The sequence below is a fragment of the Camarhynchus parvulus genome, chromosome Z (genome assembly GCF_901933205.1).
Source record: "Camarhynchus parvulus chromosome Z, STF_HiC, whole genome shotgun sequence".
NCBI lineage: Eukaryota > Metazoa > Chordata > Aves > Passeriformes > Thraupidae > Camarhynchus > Camarhynchus parvulus.
Genome location: NC_044601.1, coordinates 1,014,453 through 1,035,242, shown reverse-complemented (window position 1 = coordinate 1,035,242; position 20,790 = coordinate 1,014,453). Strand labels below are relative to the sequence as shown.

Sequence of the window (20,790 nt, the reverse complement as noted above, 5' to 3'; positions counted from 1 at the left end):
GAGCTATATGTGTGCATATAGAATATTACAGGATCATCATGAATTTAAGTTTCTATGACCTTTCTTTTACATTTTTACTTATTATTCCTTTTTTATTTTTCATTTTTACCATCTTCTTTTAACAAAAACTCAAAACCAAGCAAAACAAAACAAAAGAGAAGGAAAGTAGTATTTTGAAGTGAAAAAGCAAAGGACCTGTTCTCAGATAATCTCCGATCAAGCTATTTTTGCGTGAATGCTTGTGTTGCAAACATTGAAAAGTGGCACACCATATGTGAAGACCTTGCTTAATGTGGAGTGTCAGGCAGCAGGGTCTCTGTTTCACAAATCATGGCCCTGCTGCTTTTCTGTCTTCTTGCCACAATGAGAAAATCAGCGCGTGTCTCTTCCATTAAAACAATGCTGAAAGCAACAGCTTTTATTTCTTTCACACCGCATAACACTCAGTGAAATAAGACCCAAAAACAAGGAAATGGATTAGCAACCTCTCAATGCATAAGCCACTGTAATGTCTGGTTTTATATAAATCAGACATCAGAGACAGAGGGCTTTTAAATTCTTTATGCAACAGTCCTCAAAAGCATGGGTCAGACATTAGTTTCCAACACACAAACAGTCATAAAACCAAAATGCCAAAGTGAGTTACCTCAGGCTGCTCAGAATTTCCATCAAGAGATATTAAAGGGAAACACACTTGTTTGAGTGAGAAGACATTTCCCAGTCATGGCCTCGTTTGAACCTGGTCATCTAGGCTGTGAAATCCCAGTTTAGTTTAACCTACTAGACCCCACTCCCATTTGCAGTAGGGACTGGCTCCCAGTTTCCTCTAAGTCCCCACTGCCCTTAAGTGCATACAGAGCAGCTGCAGCTGAACAAATATTTGGCTTTTAATCCCCTGCAGATCATGACCTCACTGTCCAAGGACAATTCCCAATAAGGCATCCCTCATCTCCTGTGCTGGGGGAAGAACACATTACAAATCCCCATGATTTTCATTTTTTGCCCTTGTGACCTCTCCTTCTTTTGCTAAATTTTTGAGTGTCTTGCTGTGACATCAGAGGATGTAGGTTTACTCACTGGTGTGTTTTTGTTACATGGCCATCTGTCAGGCTGCGTGGAGCCAGTCAGCACCACGCCGGCACGTGGCTCCAGACGGTGCTTCACATGGGTCCCCAGGGATAAAGTTTCTGCCTCTCTGTGGTGGAGAACCTCCCCCTAGCAGTGCTTAAGCGCAGATATAAATCCAAAGTCTCATTTTCCTCCCCACCCCATTTACTTCACTTTGAAAGTCAGACATGTCCACCTTGCAGCCAGCAAGACTATGCACAAACCTGACTTCTTCATTGCCTGAGCTCAACGCTCTGCTAAGTTAAACTTGCCTTGTGTTCACACTGTGTCGATGCCTCTTCTACATACTACATGTCCTCACCACACAGAACTCATGGAAAATGTTTTGTTCCAGTCAAGCTATGACTGCAACCAGCCAACACCAGCAGCAGGTCTGGACTGGTGCTTCCTGCTGAGAATGGGTGCAAAAGACACAGCACTCCTCACCTTCTGTCCTTCACCCAGACTGACTGCTACTAGTGGATATGCTAGGCATGAGCATGCGAGAGGAAAGATAAAGACAGAGCCCTGAACAGCATTATCTGGAAGCAGGCTTCTGGAGAGAGCAGGCAGGAGTGGCAGCAGGGCTGAGAGAGCAGGAGGGTGCCTGCAGCCAGGCTGGGGCACAGGATGTAACTCAGGGCCTGCAGGCAGGGACTATGCAGGGGTGTGCTGTGTGCCCAGGTCTTGGAAGGGGCATGAAACTCTGAACAGGTATATATAATATGCGAATAAGGTGAAATGGATATGCACATTTCACATGAATTCCAGCTTTCTTAGCCTCACTCATTCCGCAGGTTACCTTATCCAGTGGGATACCCCAATGGCTTTTGGGATAGTTTTATCTTGAAGCACACATCAAGTCAGCTAGTGAAAAAATTCCAGCAGGATGGAGGGCATCTGTTCTGGCAGGATGCAAAATCTCCATTCCCAGGCTCCAGTCCCACCAGGAGCGATGCTGAAGGAGCTGCTACTTTTGGAGGAGGCACAGCAGCTCCTTACACTGCTGGTCTGGGCTCTAGAGTGAGTGGGACAGGCTGCTGTCCTCTCTGTGTGCAGGACAGGCAGCCTGCCTGTCTCTGCTGTTGGGCTGGCAAGCAAGGAAGCCACAAATGCAGTACCAGAGAGTGAACTCCAGTGCTTTCAGTGCACATATTCCTACAACTCTCCCGGGCTGACAACTAGGGTCGATCAAAGCAGTGATGTGTAAAGTTCTGGCATGGGCTGTAGCTTCCCTGGCCTGTAGCCTTCCCCTTCCCTTGTCTTCATACCATGGATCACTGCAATGATCCAAATCCAAGACCATGAGATGGGTCCTTTAGAGGCCTGTTTTGGGACTGGTGCTATTTATTATCTTCACTAATGACACAGATTAAAGGATTGAGTACATACAGCAAATCTGCAGATGACACCAAGGTGAGAGCGCAACAGACACTCCTGAAGGACAGGATGCTGTCAGAAGAAACTCGGGCAGTGGCCCATGGGAATCTCACGAGGTTTAACGAGGCCAAGCTCAGGTGCTGCCCCTGGGTCAGGGCAATCCCTGGTGCCAGCCCAGGCTGGGCATGAACAGATGGAGAGCAGCCCTGCCCAGCAGGACTTGGGGGTGCTGTGGGTGAGAGCTGGACAGGAGCCAGCCATGGGCACTGCCAGCCCAGAGAGCCAAGTGTGTCCTGGGCTGCAGCCAGAGCCCCTGGGCAGCAGGGCAGGGAGGGGATTCTGCCCCTCTGCCCCGCTCTGCTGAGACCCCACTGCAGAGCTGCCTCCAGCCCTGGGCTCCCAGCACAGGAAGGACACGGAGCTGCTGGAGAGAGCCCAGAGGAGGCACCAAGGTGGTCAGAGGGCTGGAGCACCTCTGCTAGGAGGGAAGGCGGAGAGAATGGGGATTGTTTAGCTTGGAGAAGAGAAAGCTTTGAGATAACCTTCCAGTCCCTAAAGGGACTCCACAAGAAGGGTGGAGAGGGACTTTTTACAAGAGCTTGGAGCGACAGGACAAGGGTGAATGTCTTCAAACTGAAAGATAGGTTTAGATTAGACTTTAGAAAGAAATTCTTTACTGTGACAGGGGTGAGGCCCTGGCACACATTGCTCAGAGAAGCTGTGGATACCCCATCCCTGGAAGTGTTCAAGGCCAGATTGGATGGAGCTTGGAGCATCGTGGTCTGGTGGAAGGTGTCCCTGTTCACAGCAGGGAATTTAAAAACAGATTATCTTAGAGGTCTTTTCCAAGCCAAACCATTCTTTGATACTATAATTATTTGGTATGCTATTAAAAAAGACATCTGGGTAGCGGGCTTCCTGTAGGGAGTGAGTATTGTTGGGACATGCAATAGATGATCAGCATCATTGAGAATTGCATTTCTGAGTGAATATATTTTAAATCATGAGTACAGTGAGAGTTAGACATCCTCTTTGTTCCAGTTACCAGGAATTTCTATTTGCTTTCCCTGGGGCTGCACTACATCTATGTCTTAGTCTACTTGGCAGATTTTCTTGGTAAATATAATTCAGCATTATTTACATACATATTTCTGGCATGTTGCTCATTTTGAGAGTAGAGAGAGAGAGAAAACAGAGCTAACTACCCTATTCTTTAACAAATTATAAAGCATATTGTAGTTGGATGAGGTGAAATGGATCTGGTGATTTTGAAGAAGCTTAATTCTGATTGTTTTGCAGCCCTTGAAATACAACAGCTTAATCCCATTTTTGTCGAAACCTTCCAGTATTGTCTAGACTCACTTCAAATTTTTACTGAAACAGCATAGAGGCACAAATTTTTCAACATCACTTCATTTAGAAACGGCAAGAAAAGAAACCATTTGGTAGCAAGTTGTTTGTAATATTAAGGTTAGGTTGCTGTCCTTAGTGAATGTGATATCTCGGTATTGGTAACATTTAATTTAGATCTAATCCTTTCATTCAGCCACATGACAAATTAAATAATGTACCTATTTTACTAAAACCTGTGAGAAAAAAAATACAAATTTCTATGTTGCTTTTCACTGCCCTTTTGATACATTGATAATGTCAAAATTATAGCAGCATTTGTCATATTCCTGTTTAAAAGTGTGCAACTGAAATATTTAGAAGCATTTTATAAAGTCATCATTACTCAAGGCAAAGTAAGCAACAAAGTGCATAGAAAAGCAAACAGAGGAAAGGGGATAGACTATTTGTTGATTTTTAAAAGTTATCAGTTGCTTATCAGAAAAATGAAATGTTATTAAGCAATCAACATTTTTAGTTGTGTGTATATATATATATATATATTTATATATCATTCTTCCACTTCTCCAGAAGTTTTGGATCCTGTGGTTGATCAAGGCAAGGATGTCCTTTCAGTTTCACTCCTTTCAATAACATGGAGATTGACTTTCCCAAGAATTCAGAGTTTTTAATTCACCTTGCTGAGTAAGTGCCTCAGGGTATGTCCCTTGATGAAACACATCAATAGTTCAACTGGGTTTCTACTGAAATATTTCTTGGATGAGACAAACCTCCTATATTTGATGAAACATTTCAAATGTAGGAAACTGGTTTTTCCTCATCTTTTCTAGCCAGAGGATTCTTGACCTTCCTTGCTAAATGCAGTATCTTCAAAGCAAGGATCTGAAGGAAAAATTGTGTTGAGCTTCGTCATCCTGCTTTAGTGGTTTAAAACAGGTTTCTTATGCAGTTAGTCATATCCAGTTGCAATGACAGTCAGTGGATACCCAGTTCTAAAGTAAAGTTTATTATACTTCAGCAGTGTTTTGAGAGTTGTTTAAAGTTTGAAGTGATGTCTTCCTTTCGTTCAGATTTTACACAGTGGACACGACCAAAATACTTCTATATATTCCTTTCAATTTATCCTTAAATACTACATTTCAAATCATAGAAAACCAAGTTTCAGTGTAAGTATATTAATTTTGAGAGAGAAGAATGCTGGAGTTATATTGGAGTACCAATGAAAGAAAGGATGAAAATAATGGCAGTGCTATTGTAATGCTTATTCATTAACTCTGAAAGTGCAAGACACAATTCAAAGAAAGGTAAATGTGTTAATAAGTTATGATCACACAAGACTAAAATATTTGAACAGCCTTAACTCAGACGAGCCAAGAATACCCAGAACCATGACATGGTTGCAATTCTGATACTTTAGGATTTGTGAACCAGAATAGATGCAACTAATATTTTTTCAATAACTACTCATGGTATTTCAAAAGATGAGGAGTGAAAAAAAAACAAGGGAAGAGGTTGAAGGCAGGTAAACTCTTCTCTACCCAAGAAAGGTAAAAGTTTAAAAATAAGTATTTAATAATGGACTGGGAAAATTATTGGGGCTGGATAAGAATAGAAGGGTAAAAGACTCAGAGGCTGACATTGGCGATGTGGTGGCAGAAGATGCTTGAACAGATAAAGATGACAAGGGAACAGGGAACAGCAAAGACAAGTCTGTTTAACTCACAGACTACAATTCCTCAAGGGCCTGATGTTAACAACAGAGTGATGAGTCTTTGAAGCTTTTTCTGGCAATGAATCACTGTGACACCTCTAGGTAATATGCATTTTATACCTTCTAGCAGCTGATAAGCATGTAGAATAACAGATCCCCACTGTCATGCCTGGTCAGCCTGGTTGGGAAGGATCTCAGCTAAGAGCAGGACCCCAGAGTGCATGGCCAGAGCAAGATGGCCATTGGTTTGACTCCTGCTGCTGAAACTTCTCTTTTGGATGGGTGCTCAATTTCCTAAAAAGACAGGAAATTAATGCTAGAAACAAATAGTACTGAGAAAAATGCGGTTACAAAGCTTTTACGAGAGGGTGTATGCCAGCAGTTGATGTTGTGGGACTTAGACAACCTGGATGTTCAAACTTAGGGGGTTTTTATGTGCCTCCTATGATTTTTTATGTAGAAGCCACCAGTGTGGGGAGGATTGTGAGAAGGGTGTTCTGTGCTCACCTCAGGACTCACATGCCAAGTCCTGCAGGTGTGCCAATGGTCTAGACAGCCGCTGCCCAAATAAATACAATCATGACCATATAAGAGGAAAATGGTTAGGTTTTTGTCCAGTAACGTGGACATACTCCTGTTTTATGCTGACATGTCCTTTGATCTCGGGTGGAAGCTGAGGAGTACCAAAGGCAGGAGCTGCCAGACCCTCTTGGCGCTGTTTTGTTCATTGCCAGCCGCCAGCTACCCTCAGGTGCCCCTGGTGGGGATACACACACCTTTTCCAAGTGGCATGTGGAAGTAATCACCAGCATTCACCTGCTGCTTGTGTCCAAGAAGGTAAGCTCCTAAGGGACAGCCAGCCAGCCTTGTGTGTCCGTGACCAGGAGGAGCAGGCTCCAAGCACTGTATAGGAATGTGGAAAAAAATTGCAGGCACCACTTATCATTTCCATTGTGATGGAAATTATTACTCTTCAAAGGAAAAATATTTGCCTCATTTTTTGAAGTAAGATTATTTTACCAAAAAGCTATGAAACAATATGAGGCCACTGAGCTTTTGTCCCCATGATCTGTGCATGAAAATTATCTCTAACAAAATTTTCATGTTTGCTGAGGTTTCTTGATGGTGGCGTTCACACCCCCAAGCTGCAAAAGGCAGGAAATTTTTTTTATTAGCTGGTTGGGTGCTGAATTTTAAAGATTTCCAAAACTTATATATCCAAAGTATAAATAATAGCATTTCTGTAATGGTGAGAGGTTTTAGGAAAGAATATATTACTCATGTTCACAAAAAAGAAAAGCATAAGGTTTACCTTCCAGCAACATGTACCAAGATGTAAGAGATGTAAAAATTGGCTCAGATAATACAAGCCAAAACAATAAATTATAGTACCATAAATATAATAATATTGATTATAAATGTCTACTAAAGTCAATGACTTCATGTTGTCTTTCTTCTTCTCCTGATGAGTGCTGGAACCAGTCCCACCCACAGATACCATCTCAACCGCAGCAAAATAGGAACTGGTGTTTCTCAATCCCATCTTCCCATTGCTCAAGCACCACCACAAATGTGAGATCTTCAATTCAGCCAGAAAACAGGGATTTAGGAGGAAAGTATAAACATCCATCAGAAAAATGCCTCTTGTAACTTATTTTTCTTAATGGAAACCACTTCCAAATCCCTTGAATTTGGCCAATTGCTCCAGTCAAAAGCTGCTGTCACAAGTGAGGCTGCAGCACCCTTGGCAAGTAAAAGTTTTGAATTGCTATAATTATAAAAATGAACAGATTTTTCTAAAGTCCTCTTTTGCCCCCTGCCTCTCTGGTATATATGTCAGTAATTGGACTTTTCTCTCTGAAGAATTTAAAATAGAGAGCAAACTTGAACACATATTCATCATAACTTCGTATTTAAGAGGTTACTTCTGCATGTAAATGAAGAGATTAGCAAAGTTTTTGAGAGATTCTATTTATTCACAGAATTTTTCCATACAAATAAAAAAGGTGGTTAAAGAGGAAGCTAATTCCCTTTCTCCTAATAGGCTTTCATTTGAACTTACTTACAGGCATGTTTTCAATGTCAAATTGTCTTTTATAGCCACATATTTCTGCTCTCCTTAAAAATCACATATTTTAAAATTTGCTAATCCGAGTATATTGCCAGTGTCTTTTGCACTTTGTTATACCTTTGGAGTCACAGCTTCAGAAATAAAAACGTGCATACTACCAGTGATGGAAAAGAATTTCAACCCGTTGTTGTTTGTATTAAAATATAATTGTTCCCCTTATCTACACCCAAGTTTGCTATGTCCTGTGAGGTAGGGGCAAATAAACACCTTTATTTAGCTATTTATAGGGGTTTGTGTGCTGCTCAGTAAAGATAAATGAACAATGAAAAGTAAAAAAATATCACGTTCCTGGACCTTAGATTAGTATAAAACCAAATTCATGGCACAAATAGGCTTTCATTGGTTATGATGCTGGTTCTCTGGTGTACAATAAAACTCACCTAAGGTGACCTTTGTGCTATGGTGCACCTCCAATTATGCAGAGAAACACAAAGCTATTTAACAGAGTCATCTTTTCATCAACTTTTAATAACTTCCATGAAGCCCCTCAGCAACTTCAAACAAAAATCTTAGGAGAAAGACTAAAGCACATGACTTTGCAAGTTAAGAAAACCCTTTCTAGAATATGAGAAGAAGACACCCTTTAGGAAGCTGGAATTTGTTTGGCGCCACTGTGACAGCAGTGCAGGTAACCACCCTCTCAAGGGCCCTCGAGGGCTCAGCCGGAGCTCAGCCCCAGCTTTGCAGACGCATCTCCATTAGTGCAATAGCTCTTAAAGCACGGGGTTTGAAACGTCAGTCGTGACTAGGATTAGACGTCCGCGCACACGCAAATTCAGACAGACACCTGCAGGCATCCAGGGAGTCGCAGGACTGCGGCCACGCTGTGGAGCAGAGCCCCGGAGCGCTCAGCGCGGACCGGGGCGCTGCTGCGGCCGCCTCTCGCCTCCCGCGCTGGGCTGCGGGAGAGACGCAGGGCGAGAGGAAACAGAGGAAAGGGGAGATCCAAGAGGAGGGCGGGGCGGGAATGCACTCAAGCGGACAGGCACCCCCTGATGACTAAGCTGCTCTGGCTGGTCCCCAGCTCAGCGGGCCAGAGAGGCGCGTTGTCCCACGGCAGCCTCCCAGGGTTTCCCTCATGACTCATGCCGCAGGGAGCATTCCCCGAAAACGAGCACGCCCCCGGCGGGGGCTTCCGCAGAGGCTCCCGGGGCACTTTCCGTGAAACACTTCAGCGGGACCAGGGAACAGCTGGTGCCGAACGTGGCAGAGGCGTCGGTGCCGGCCGGTGGAGGCTCCGGGGAGTAGCGGGAGGGAAGGAGGGAGGGGGGCCATGCCTCCTTTTGTCGCAGACTGGCCCCCGACGTCCCTCTCACACGGATACCCTGTGCCCGGGGCAGCCTGTCTTTTGTCGTCCTGAGCATCCCGACACCCCGTGCCCAGGGCAGCCAGTGCGCGGTGTCCCCCGCGCCCCGGTCCCCAGCGCCCGGCGCAGCCGCTGCCCTGCCAGCTCGGCTGTCCCAGCCGCGCAGCTGCACTCCCCGCAGCCTCAGAAAGCCAAGGGGCTGCACCGGGGAAAGGGGTTTGTAAGATAAAACGTTCATCTTCGAGAGAAAAAAAAACCTCTATTGTAGACGGGGATGGAGGAACGACCACTATGCTCCAGTTATCCCGCACTCGCGTGTTAAAATGATGCGCTGGGGATGTCCCTGCCAACTCAGCGTGGAGGGTATGCGTGCCCAACCCCAGGCAGACCCTCTGCAGGTCCCCCGACGCATTTTTTCTCGCCTTCAAGAGAAAATCGGGTTTTACTGCAGCAGTTCCCGCTGAAGTTGCACCCCACGTGTTTGTAGGGAGGGCTACTCACACTCTTGCTTTCAAGCAAGATTGCCCGTTGCAAACCTTTTGTGTTTTCTTTTGTTTTGGTTGGGGTTTGGATGATGCCTTTGATTATTATTCGTTATTCCGGTTTTATTTTCGAATCAGTGACACAACTTCAAGACTGAGTAATAATTATTTACAGTTCTGGAAAGAGGTGCAAGAGACGTCCAAATGAGCCCCGGTTATGGAATTGGAAACCTTTATTTCCGTAGGCGTACAGGTACATATATGAAGCCAGCAACGATCTGAAGCCCGGGAGGAGAAAAACAACGTGTAAAGACATCATGGATAATCTCAACGGTAACCAACCAGTTTCTCTAGTGCTTCTGAAGCACGGGCATCCCTCTCTTCAGCTGTCTTTCGTGCCTTGTCGGGTCACGTAGTGGTGCAGGATAATTAACCTTTGGCTTTTTCTTACACAGTCCTTTGTAGCTTGATCATCTTTCTTCAGATCGCCTTCTTACCGCGGGGGTCCACCTACAATTTCAGCCTCTGTAACCACGGCAAGATACAAGAGGATCTACTAAACGTTTTGGATGCAGACAAAACCTTTACGCAAGAGGTTGGTGCTTTCTCTGGTGGCATCGGAGGGAAACTGTTGGGACGGCACTGCCTCCACGTTTTTACCCTTGACCACCGGCAGCTATTTTCTGAAAATCTCGGTTAGCAAGCCGGGAGTTGGCTAGTTTAGTAAACCGGTACCTGTGAAACAGGACCTTGAAGTTATGTCCAGCTCTCCTCCGGCGACCTTCCTAAAATGTGCCTCGCCGAAGCTGGGACTGGCAGGGACGGAGAGCAGGAGCCCGGGCGGCCGCTGCCAGAGCTCTACCCGACCCTTCCCAGCGCCTTGCAGACCCGTAGGACTGAAAGTCGCTTTTATAATGCTTCACGGACGCTGAAGATGGTGTCACGGTTGCAAAGGTGATAAGTGGTTTAGAAGCTACGCGGAGGGCTCACACGCGCAGCCGGCCCTTAGCTCAAAGACCAGGCAGTGTTTTTCGGGGAGAGCAGTCCTGCCGCTGGTTCGGGCATCACAGCCCGGAGCTGCCCAGCGCAGCCCAGCAGCGGCCGCTCCGCACGGCCGCCGCCCGACGCCCACAGCCGCCCGCACCGTGCGAGGCCCCGACGGGGCGGGCTGCCGAGACAGGAGGGATGTCCATAACGGGGTGCCCGAGACAGGCTGGCAGCCGGCGAAGGCGACCCAGTGGGGTATGGCTTTAACAAGCATCCTCTGTTGTTGTTTCCTTCCAGGAGCTACGACTCGATTTTCACACCTGCGAGGACGCACCCCCCGAGCCGGCGGGCAAGCAGCTGTCCGAGGTTCGCCCCGGAGGGCGCCCTTCCCGGCGGCTAGGTGGCATTCCCTTTCCAAAAAACCAGAAAAAAGGGAAGAGGGAGGCAAGAAAGGGAGAAGGGGGTATGAGGGAATGGGGGAAAGGTAAGGGGGAAAAGGAGAAGGAGGGGAGGACGGGAAAAGAGAGGAGGGGAGGAAAGTGAGGGAGAGGAAAAGAAGGGAAAGCGGGCAGAAGGGGGCAAGCATGGACGAGGAGCTTTATTATATCGTTGGAGTGGTGGAGGGGCAGCCTCTTTTTAGGGATGCGTGGGGAGACGCTGAAGGGAAAAGGAGTTAAGGGTCGTGACCGGCCGTCTGCTCGCAGGACTCCAGGCGGGCGGAGCGAGCGGGCCGGCTGCTGGAATGCTTCCTGGAGCGGGCGCGGGGATGCGGGGAGCGGCCGGAGCTGTGGCGCCTCACCCGGTCCATCCTGAAGCACCACTGCCCCGGCTTCTGCGCGTCAAAGCAGGGCAGTACTGGGACAGCGCAGCGGGGCAGCCCCGGAGGCAGCGGCGGGAGCGCCGCGGGGACGTCAAGCCTGGTTCCGTGCGACAAGAGCAAAGCCCGGGAGCTGGTGGCGGTGTGGAGAAGCTACAACAACTTAGGATAGGTGGCCGGGGGGGGGCGCGGCTTTGCATTTTGCGTCCTCCGCCGGACTTCACTTGCATTGTCCGCCGTGCAGTCATAGCAACGGAGCCATTCTGCGGGTTGGTATTTTTTTTTAATATCCATAATTTACTAAAAAAAAAAAAAAACAACAACACCACCACCACAAAAACTCAAAACAGACACCTCGGGAAGTTCAGAGGCTCCCGATGCGGGTGTCCCGCGGGATGCGCCATCGGAGGTGGGCTCACCTCGCGCCCCGCTGCCGCCTCTGCGGCGGGACCACCGCAGCCGGACCTGGTGCTTTGCGAGGGCAAAGGGGATAACGAAATGAAGACTAAATGGGGATACAAAAATGAAGAATAAAAGGAAAAAAAAAATACCACCGCGCAGTCGCGGCTGCGTGGAGTGTTTGCAGCAGAGTCGGCGGCAGCGCGCCCGTGCGCGGCTCACGGAGCGGGGCGGGCCGGGCCGGGCCCGGGGCCGCTTTCGGCGGCGCACGGCGGGGCGGGGCGGGGCGGCGGAAGCGGGCGGGCGCTTCCTGCCGGAGGCCGGGCGGATGCGGACACGGACGCGGCCGGGGACACGTGCGGAGCCATGGCGCGGGAGGGCGCGGGGCTCTTCGCCGCGTTCCGGGTGCTCGGCCGCTTCAGCGGGCACGTCCCGCACGTCCTGCGCTACCACGGCCGCCACCGCGAATTCTACCTGGCCGTGGCCGTCGGGCGCAGCGTGCACACCTACAATGTGAGTACGCGGCGTCCCGGTCCCCGCTCCTTTTTCTCGGCCTCCTTCCCGCTCCCATCGGCCGTGGGGAGGCCGGGACCGTGCAGGGAGATCCGCCTCTTCCTCCCCTACTCCTCCGCCCTCGCCGTCGTGATGCGGGAGCGTGTGCGGGGCTGCGGCGCCCCGGTGCCGCTCCTCTGCAGCCGGCCTGACTGGAAGGGAGGGAGGGAAAGAGGGAAGCTGCCGGCTGAACAGGCCGGGAACGTGCTCGTTCAGCCATGTGGGCAGTGCTAGCCGATGCAGCACGACCCATTCGTCGGGAGCGCCCAGCTGCTGAAGCTTTTCCCTCATCGCTAGATAAATCAAAGCTCGCCGCTCTGGTTTAGCGTTTGAGGGTTGCGATTTAGGGGCGGGGGCAAGTCAGATCCTGTTAAAACTCCTGTGTGAGAACGGATCAGCATGATTGAGCTCAGCAAGATGAAAGCCTGTGATACGGACTCGGTTTTTTTGCGGTGTAGAATCCTAAACCCCTTAAGGTTGGAAGGGGCCTCTGGAGATCACCCAGACCAACCCGCCTGCCAAGGATGGGTCACCTAGAGCAGGTTACAGAGGAACGTGTCTGGGTGTGTTTGGAATGCCTCAAAAGAGGGAGATTCCGTGACTTCCCTGGGCTCAGTCAAAGCATTTTCGCTGTATAGGAAGCAGTACAACACAGAACTGAGCTGGGTACAGCCAGCACCAGAGTGCCGACATCAGGGATCTTCCTCTGCTTCTGTGGTGCCTTTTAGTGTTCACTGCTGTCAGTCTTCTTCACAGCCTTTGAATAGAGTAGTGATCATCACTGGCAGAGATGGCTAGGTGTTTGCAGCTAAAGCAAAATCGCTGTGAACAGAGATAAAATTAGAATACAGGGTGGTTGTAGTAACAATAAGGTAGAAGCAGAAGTGATGTGGAAATTATGGTACCCAAGCTCCTCAGAGTGTCTTAACACATCCTTAAGTTCCCTGTACATTAGGGTAAAATACATCAGGAAGCACAACTTACTGTTGGTGAGTAGTTGTCTTTAGGCAAATGCATTGTCCCATTCCTTTTGACCTGCTGTCTGTGAGTTTTTCAGTAAACGGTATTCTAAACTGCGATGAGTAATCTTCCTGGTTTATGTAGTATCAAATTCATTGTCTGATCTAGGTTAATTCCTAGAATTCTTAATTTGCTTATACCAAATTCATTGCAACCAATCACTAAAAGTGCATTTTTAACATTTTCATTGCAGGTGAAGAAGCTTGGTATTGTTGCTGTGAGTAAGTATTCATAAATTGTTAATTCCTCTCATTTTATTGGGCTTTTTTAAACATGTCTGTCATCTGCACTTCATTTTCAACTAAAAAACAAGAAAATAAATTGTACTTACTAATGTTTACACTGAAATATATTAAAAGGAGTCTCAGAAATCTAAAATACCAGTTTGTAAATAAGACTGCTGTTGAAACTGAAACTTAGTTTTCTTAGAGACATACCTTTTGAACCTTCTGTTCTTAACATCTTGTTCTTCCAAAAACACCTCTAAGCCATAAGGATTGATTGCACAGTGAATAAAGTTCAATTATTAATTTATTGAATTAATTTCAGATCCCTTTTTTGTTATTTTTGTAATTATTAGAAGACTCTTGTAGGAGAAAAATAATTACGTGAAGAAAATAGATGTGGATGCCTTCAGGGAGTGTTAGGAGTTGGTTGTGCTGGTGGATACAAAGGATATGAATTGAGGGCTTGACATTCACTTGGCCTTTGGTGGCAGAGCACCCTGGGTGTCAGCAGCAGGGCCCATGTTCTTCAACACCCTCCCCAGCAGCCAGGGTGATGAGGCAGCGTGCACCCCTGGGATAAGCCTGCAGAGGATGCTGTTTTAGGAGGAGGAGCTGACACCCAGAATGGCAAAGTTTGGGTCCAGGGTGCTGCTGCAAAACATGAATCCTGGGCCAGCAGGAGCCTTGCCAAGTCCAACAAGGACGAATGCAGAATCCTGCTGCAGCTGGGACAGGGCAGGCTGGGAACTGACTGGCCCATGGCATCCTGCTGGGGAGAAGCTGGAGCTGTGCTGGTTGAATGTGGACCAAAGACACAGTAACTGTGAGTAAGGCAGTCTGGGTGACAAACCTCATCAGGAATGCATCCAGCAGATCAGGGAAAGCTCTTCTCCCCCTGCACCTCATGGTGGTGGGGCTGTGCCTGGACTGCAGCACGCTGTTAGTGTGGTTCTGTCCCTTCCACAGCTCCCCTTCCTCCTGCAGGAGACGTGCTGAGGAGCAGGAGAGTGTCTACAGCAAGCAGTATGAAAAGAGACTGGAGTAGCTGGGTCTGCTTAGTGCTGAGAAAGGCAAGATTTAGGGTGACCTGGGGGGTGCCTGAAGGGCAGGAGGATGATGGGGCTGGATTTGTGCTGATGGTGGTAGACAGAGCAGCAAGGGACAACACCCACAGACTGCTGAGAGGGTCACAGTGGAGGGTAGGAAAAATGTCCCAGAGAGGTAACTGTGGTACAGTGTAGATCTTGAGGAGAAATCCTTCCTCAGAAGTGTTCAAGACTCAGCTGGGCACAGCTGCAGCTAACCCAGTCTAGTACTGGAGATAAACTTTGTGAGGAGCTGGTGGTATGTTGACCCAGTTGATTTCCAAAGCTCCCTTTCGCTTGACACTTACACGATTCAGAAGGATGCACTCTGTCTTGAGAAGTAGGGGCTTTACTTCTGTGTACCAGAAAGTTTTTACAGAGATGTCATATATAAAATATTTTCTATTAATATAGCATCTGTAAATTTGAGAATAAATGTCACACAACCAGGACTAGATTTAGATTATCAGCTATGCATTTTTAAACATGTCAACACATTAAATTTTTCATCTTGCAAAGTCATAAAAACATTGCATATTCTGTTCTACAGTGGGCTACATCTTCTAACATATGTAGTCATCTAAGCTTTTTGAGAAATTGAGATGTTTGCATACAAAATTGTGATTGAAAGAAACAAATGCTGTGCTTCTCATATTTTTATGGTGCTGTTGGTTTGTTGATGTTATGTGGTTGATGCTCTGAACTTTTTAACTTAGGTCTGCCTAAAACTGTCTTAGCCCGAGCAGCCTTGCATGCAGCTCCTGTGGAGTGCCAGGTGTCTGTAACCTGGTTGTAAGCCTGAGTCACTTCAGAGGTGATGTGGGGAGATATGTTCAAACAGATGAAACCTCATGGAGTGCAACCTTATTTTATGTTCTTATTTTAGTTCCTCCTTTTGAAGCTGTGCTACAGTACAGCAGAGGGTGCAGTTTTTGTGCCTGGTAACAATTCACAGTACAAAGCACCTTTGTAGGAAAGGCTGCTGTGTGACCATGCTAGTTTGTATCATAGGGGCACTCCCACAGTGATTTTTGGCCTGGTGTTTCTCTGCAGAAGTGTAAAGTGCTTTAGTAATTTACATTTTTATGTTTCCTTGGATTGAGAGTATTATTCCCTATAGTATTTTTTTCCTTTTTTCTACTATTTGGGACCACACCAGCAGCTTCTCAGTGTGGTCTGGAACTTGATTCTTTTACCTTTTGGGCTAGTAAAGTAAATATCCTGATATTAGATACTCTTTCTGAACCAGTCATGAGGTAAGGAATGAGATGTATTCTTGGAGCATTAAATTCTCTGTGTAGTCAGGAGATAGGTGCAGGAGTGGGTCACTAACTCCCAGGCCTGCAGAATAACTTGAACGAATAAGCATTGCTAATGTTGAGACTTTGATTTATCATCTGTTTTTTCAGCCCTCACAAAGCTAATGTGTACCTTTACTTACAGAGATAGTTCACTGATTTATTTTAAAGTGCTTTTCAAAGTAACAACCTTATGTTCTTCCAATCTTACCTTACTTATGATGTTGTTACTGGTGTAATGTTTTGTAGTAATATTTGCATTCTTCTGATATGTGTGTATTTCTCTAAAGTTCAACATGATGTTCGAACAGAGGGTTTTCTTTGTGGGCCACCATGCCAAAGAAATACACTGTCAAGCTTTCTCTCTTGCTAGGAACCTGAAACTCATTTAACTTTTGTTTGATCAACAGGTAACACTTTGCCGCAGGACATCACGTGTTTGGCAGCAGATCGCATGCTGATATTTGCTTCATACGACAATATTCTCCACGCTTTTGCCAGGAACAAAGAGGTTTCTATTCACTTACTTGTTACTCAGTAGTACAAAACAGTTGTGTAGTGTCTGTGGTATCAAGGCAGTTAATTTTCTCTGAATGCCTATTTCTGTAGCTGTTTGGTACCTTCAGTTTTAGGGAAACAAGCTGTAAAATGAGGAGTTAAAAGCTTAAACTGAAAGAACATAAGAGCAAATTCCATAATGCTGAACTGTGTTTTGCATATTAATTGGAATAATTAAGTAGCTATTTAAAGATTTAAAAAGTCATCAATTCACATAAGCTAAGTTAATTGAAATAAATAATTAAAAATACTTTAGTAGTGTATTTTTTGCGAACAGTTTTAAATATCAGATACAATTATCTCTCTTGCATTTCAAGTTGTGTCCTTTCCATGAATTTTATTTAAACTTGTTGCTGACATCTTTTAGCTGTCCTCAAGTATTATGTTAACACGATATTCTACCTTAACAGCTTATTAAAAACATTTCTATTTTGAAATTATAGGTGGTTCATACCTATGAAGGCCACAAGGCAAAGATACACCTTCTACAGCCTTTTGGTGATCATGTCATCTCTGTGGATGCTGATAGTGTTCTTATTGTTTGGAATATACAGTCAGAAGGTGAGAGATTTTATTTTTATTGCTGCTTTATAGGATAGAACTGTTAGACAGTAATTTAAGAAGAAGGTTTTTTTTTAAATGTACACGTTCAGAAGCAATTTATTCTTAAAAAAGAAAATTCTTAAATGATCGTGCTACTTAGGTGGTGATCTGAAGTCCTAATCCTGCAGTAATGTTTCATGAATGGAAACATGTGTAGAGGCGTAATAAGATTCCCTGTACATGTAAAAGAGAGAATGATTATATGAAAATTACATTTTTGTGTTCCATTTTCTTGTAAAGGCTGTGATAGAGCAGCTTTGGCATTATTTCTAGTTCTTGTAATCCCTTGGTATCTGACAGACTGGGTACGACTAAATTCTAATGAATAATATTTTTGTGTCAGCATCTTCTCATGCCATTGTCAAGTGCTTTGTGAAATTGTGCTTCAGTGCCCCAAACATGTTTCTTTAGAAAGCATTCATTGGTGTGACCAGTGTTATTCTCTGCGTGCTGATTGTCAAAAGTGTCTGTAACCGGCCTTTAGAGATTTGGAGTTGCTCTAACAAACAACTGGCATGCTAATCAGATGAGGTGTTTTGCTCAGGCAGGAGTAGGAATCCCTCAGAAAGATGTAAATCAGATAAAGAGATGGTATTGCCAGTATTGTTGTACTGGATAGACAGGGAAAAAATACACCTTCAAGCCAACAGATGTTTACGTTGTAAAGACATTTAGCCTCTTCTGTTACACATTGGCTAATCCCTTAAGGTAAGAAAAGCCAGCTGCAGATTTGAAGAGTTAGACATCTATCCTGCTTTTTCATTTGCAAAGGGAGGACAAGCCTGCAGATTTGTGGGGGTAGCCACACTAACACTGTTGTTGCTGTTTTTGCAGAAGAATATCTTCAGATAGATTTTGATAAAGCCACTTTTGCAGTTTCTGCACTTCTGCACCCCAGCACCTATCTGAATAAAATTCTCCTTGGGAGTGAACAAGGAACCTTGCAGCTATGGAATATAAGATCCAAGTAAGAGTCTTGTTACTTTTTCTGTGCTTCATGCTCCAAGTAGTTTGATAGGCAACAAATGATACTGTTAAATGTCTTTTAAGACACTTAAGAATCTTTTACTGACTTCTATCTGTTAAGAATCTTTTACTGACTTCTGGCACAGGTTTTCAGTTGGTATATTTCCAGGAGCAAGGAATGCTGCTGCTCCCTGAATGCTGATGCCTTTCAGGTTGTGTGTTGTAAGAGTAATCTCCTTGCCAAATGTCAGGGGTTGTTCAGGAATTTATTTTTTAAAAATTTCTTGGAATCACATAGCTTTCACATGAAAGCTTTTGAAATAATAGTAAAAACATGTTCAGGCCTCCTGCCTCCCATCTTCCAAGCTTGATTTTTTTGGTTCTTGTGGGTCCAAGGGAGTGCTGGCAGGTAGAGGTAATTACTAGCATTTGAGCTTAGATTCAGGTGAGAGATGCATAGGCATGCAGTTGTCTCTGAGCATGTCCCAGTAGATCATCATCCATAATGTCAGTATTTCATTCCTACCATGAGCAGCTGCTTTTCTAGATCATGAAAGTTACAGGTACAGTGAGCTTCATTGTTTGGTAATGTTCATGCTGCAAACACATGCTAAGTCAACTTCCATAAATCAGTGTTTCATTCTCCTAACTCAGCTTGCCATGATATCGCAGATACTTCTTTTTTTCATATGTTCATGGTATATAGTTATGTCATTGCTCTGGTATTAGTACACAACACTGCCTTTTCAATAAAATTTAGCCATAAGTTTTATTTTTAACCTTACTTCTTAGTATCACAGGCTTTTTTTTTGCCTTTTATCTGACTTACAGGAACAGAAAGCTGATGTACTTTTCTGTATAAGTACATATAAAGCAATCACTGTGTCACGGAAAATCCCCAAGGGTTAATTGATTTATGGATTTTTATGGTTTTTTTTTTACAGCAAACTCTTGTACTCATTTCCAGGATGGGGCCTAGCAGTCACAACTCTTGAACAAGTTAGTATTTTTGGTTATCTTTCATTTTCATATGTAACTGGTCAAGAACAGCAGGCAAAATGTTGTTGTTTAAAATTACATCAGTAAAGATGGCATGTATTCTCCCAGGTAATTATAGTAACCCTCTCTTGACTGAAGGTTTATTATCTGCTCTTCCTCTATTTCTAGTTCTCTTTGGCATCTTGCCTGTTTTGTGTTCATCATATCTATAGTCTTCACTGAATGATGCCATGAAGTCACAGGGATTTTAAGATGCATGTGTATCATGAAGCTTCATGACGCTGGTAGTTTTTTGCCAAATTTGTTTTGCTTTGGAGTTTGATAAAGTGTAGATTTTGTTGATTCAGTAAAATATTTTGTAAAGTATTTGCTGTATTTTTTTAAGACTTAAAAGTAAGTTGAAACTTACCAGTAGCATTGATGACAGCAGGTGGAAATGGTCAGTTGTCTAGGATAAAACTCACAAAAGCTCTGTTTTTCACAGTAGTCCCAGTTTCTGGAAACAGAATTTTTTCATTTCTTGCAGGCTCCAGCAGTGGATGTTGTTGCTGTCGGCCTTGTATCTGGTCATATCATTGTACATAATATTAAGTATGATGAAACTCTGATGAAATTTCAACAGGACTGGGGTCCCATCACAGCAATATCTTTTCGTACAGGTAAGTTCTAGTGTTTTCAGTGAAAATATGTATGAAAGCCCTAACATAAAGAAATGGAAGAAAACAGTTTGTGATAAAACATTTCAGAATCAAATTTGTGCTGAGATTTTCAGTTTTCAGAGGCTGAAGGTAGTCTAGAAAAGGTAGCAATAAGTGAGATCATGCATTTTCATCATGCTAGCTGTTTTATAGCATTTTCTTGTGTTCTTACTGCGTAGAAAGTGATATACAGTGTACTTGAAAATAAAAGTTTGTTGACAGTGTGCCAAGAGCTAACAGAGTACAGAGTTGTCAGAGGTATTGTAGTCAGTACATCCTGCTTTAGTGTCCATACCTACTGCTCAGTAGTGTCTTTCCCCCCCAATGTTAGAATGTTAATAGTTGGGTGAATACTGAATGGATGTTACTGTGGAATCTTGACTTGTATTCCCAGCTTTTTCTTGTTTAACAGACATGTCCTAATTATTAAAGCTAGTTACTTTAAGGTGATCCTGCCTAAAGAGCTGTTGATACTGAATCTAATCTCTCATTTGAATAATCTTGCGAATCTTAGCAGAATATAGATTGAGTGCAAACCCTGTTGAGGAGGAATGATACTGGAGAGAATGGTGGAAAGACTTGTGAGAAGTAGAAAGAGAGCCTTTTTGTGTCAATACCTATTGCATTTTCAAGCAAAATCTCTAGCTCTGATTGCTGGATTTAGAGATGAAATTATATGAAAAAGTAATGTTTTTTTAATCAGTGAGTTTTGTTTCTTTTCTGATAGACATACTACAATGTTTCTGTTAAAATCTATATTATTTCTAGCATCAACTTGAGATTTCTTTTTCCTTGTGGTCATAGCATCAGTTTTAAGGTGTGGCAAGACAATAGGGATGAGCTGAATGTCAATAAGCAAACCTTTTGAACTTTTTTTTCTGAGCAGATGGACACCCAGTAATGGCAGCTGGTAGCCCAGTTGGACACATTGCTTTGTGGGATCTAGAAGAGAAGAAACTGATGTGTCAGATGCAAGATGCCCATTCCACAGCAATAGCTGGCATGACATTTGTCCCTGGAGAGCCACTTCTTATTACTAATGGTGCTGATAATGCTCTACGGGTGAGTTACAGTCTCTGCTGCTTTCTGAAACCAATACAACAAAACTCAAGTT

The 20,790-nt window shown here is 44.7% G+C and overlaps 1 protein-coding gene across 1 annotated transcript in view; it reads left to right on the top strand.

The window, feature by feature from the left end:
- Positions 1–11,988: 11,988 nt before the first annotated feature.
- The window catches only part of WDR36 (WD repeat domain 36), a 30,003-nt gene continuing 21,201 nt past the window's right edge, over positions 11,989–20,790 (top strand). The window contains exons 1-8 of the mRNA XM_030968689.1: positions 11,989–12,183; positions 13,436–13,463; positions 16,263–16,363; positions 16,854–16,971; positions 17,848–17,980; positions 18,924–18,978; positions 19,505–19,637; positions 20,563–20,738. Of these exons, the coding sequence (XP_030824549.1) occupies positions 12,037–12,183; positions 13,436–13,463; positions 16,263–16,363; positions 16,854–16,971; positions 17,848–17,980; positions 18,924–18,978; positions 19,505–19,637; positions 20,563–20,738 (891 nt within the window). The 5' untranslated portion in view covers positions 11,989–12,036. The remainder of the gene's footprint in view (positions 12,184–13,435; positions 13,464–16,262; positions 16,364–16,853; positions 16,972–17,847; positions 17,981–18,923; positions 18,979–19,504; positions 19,638–20,562; positions 20,739–20,790) is intronic.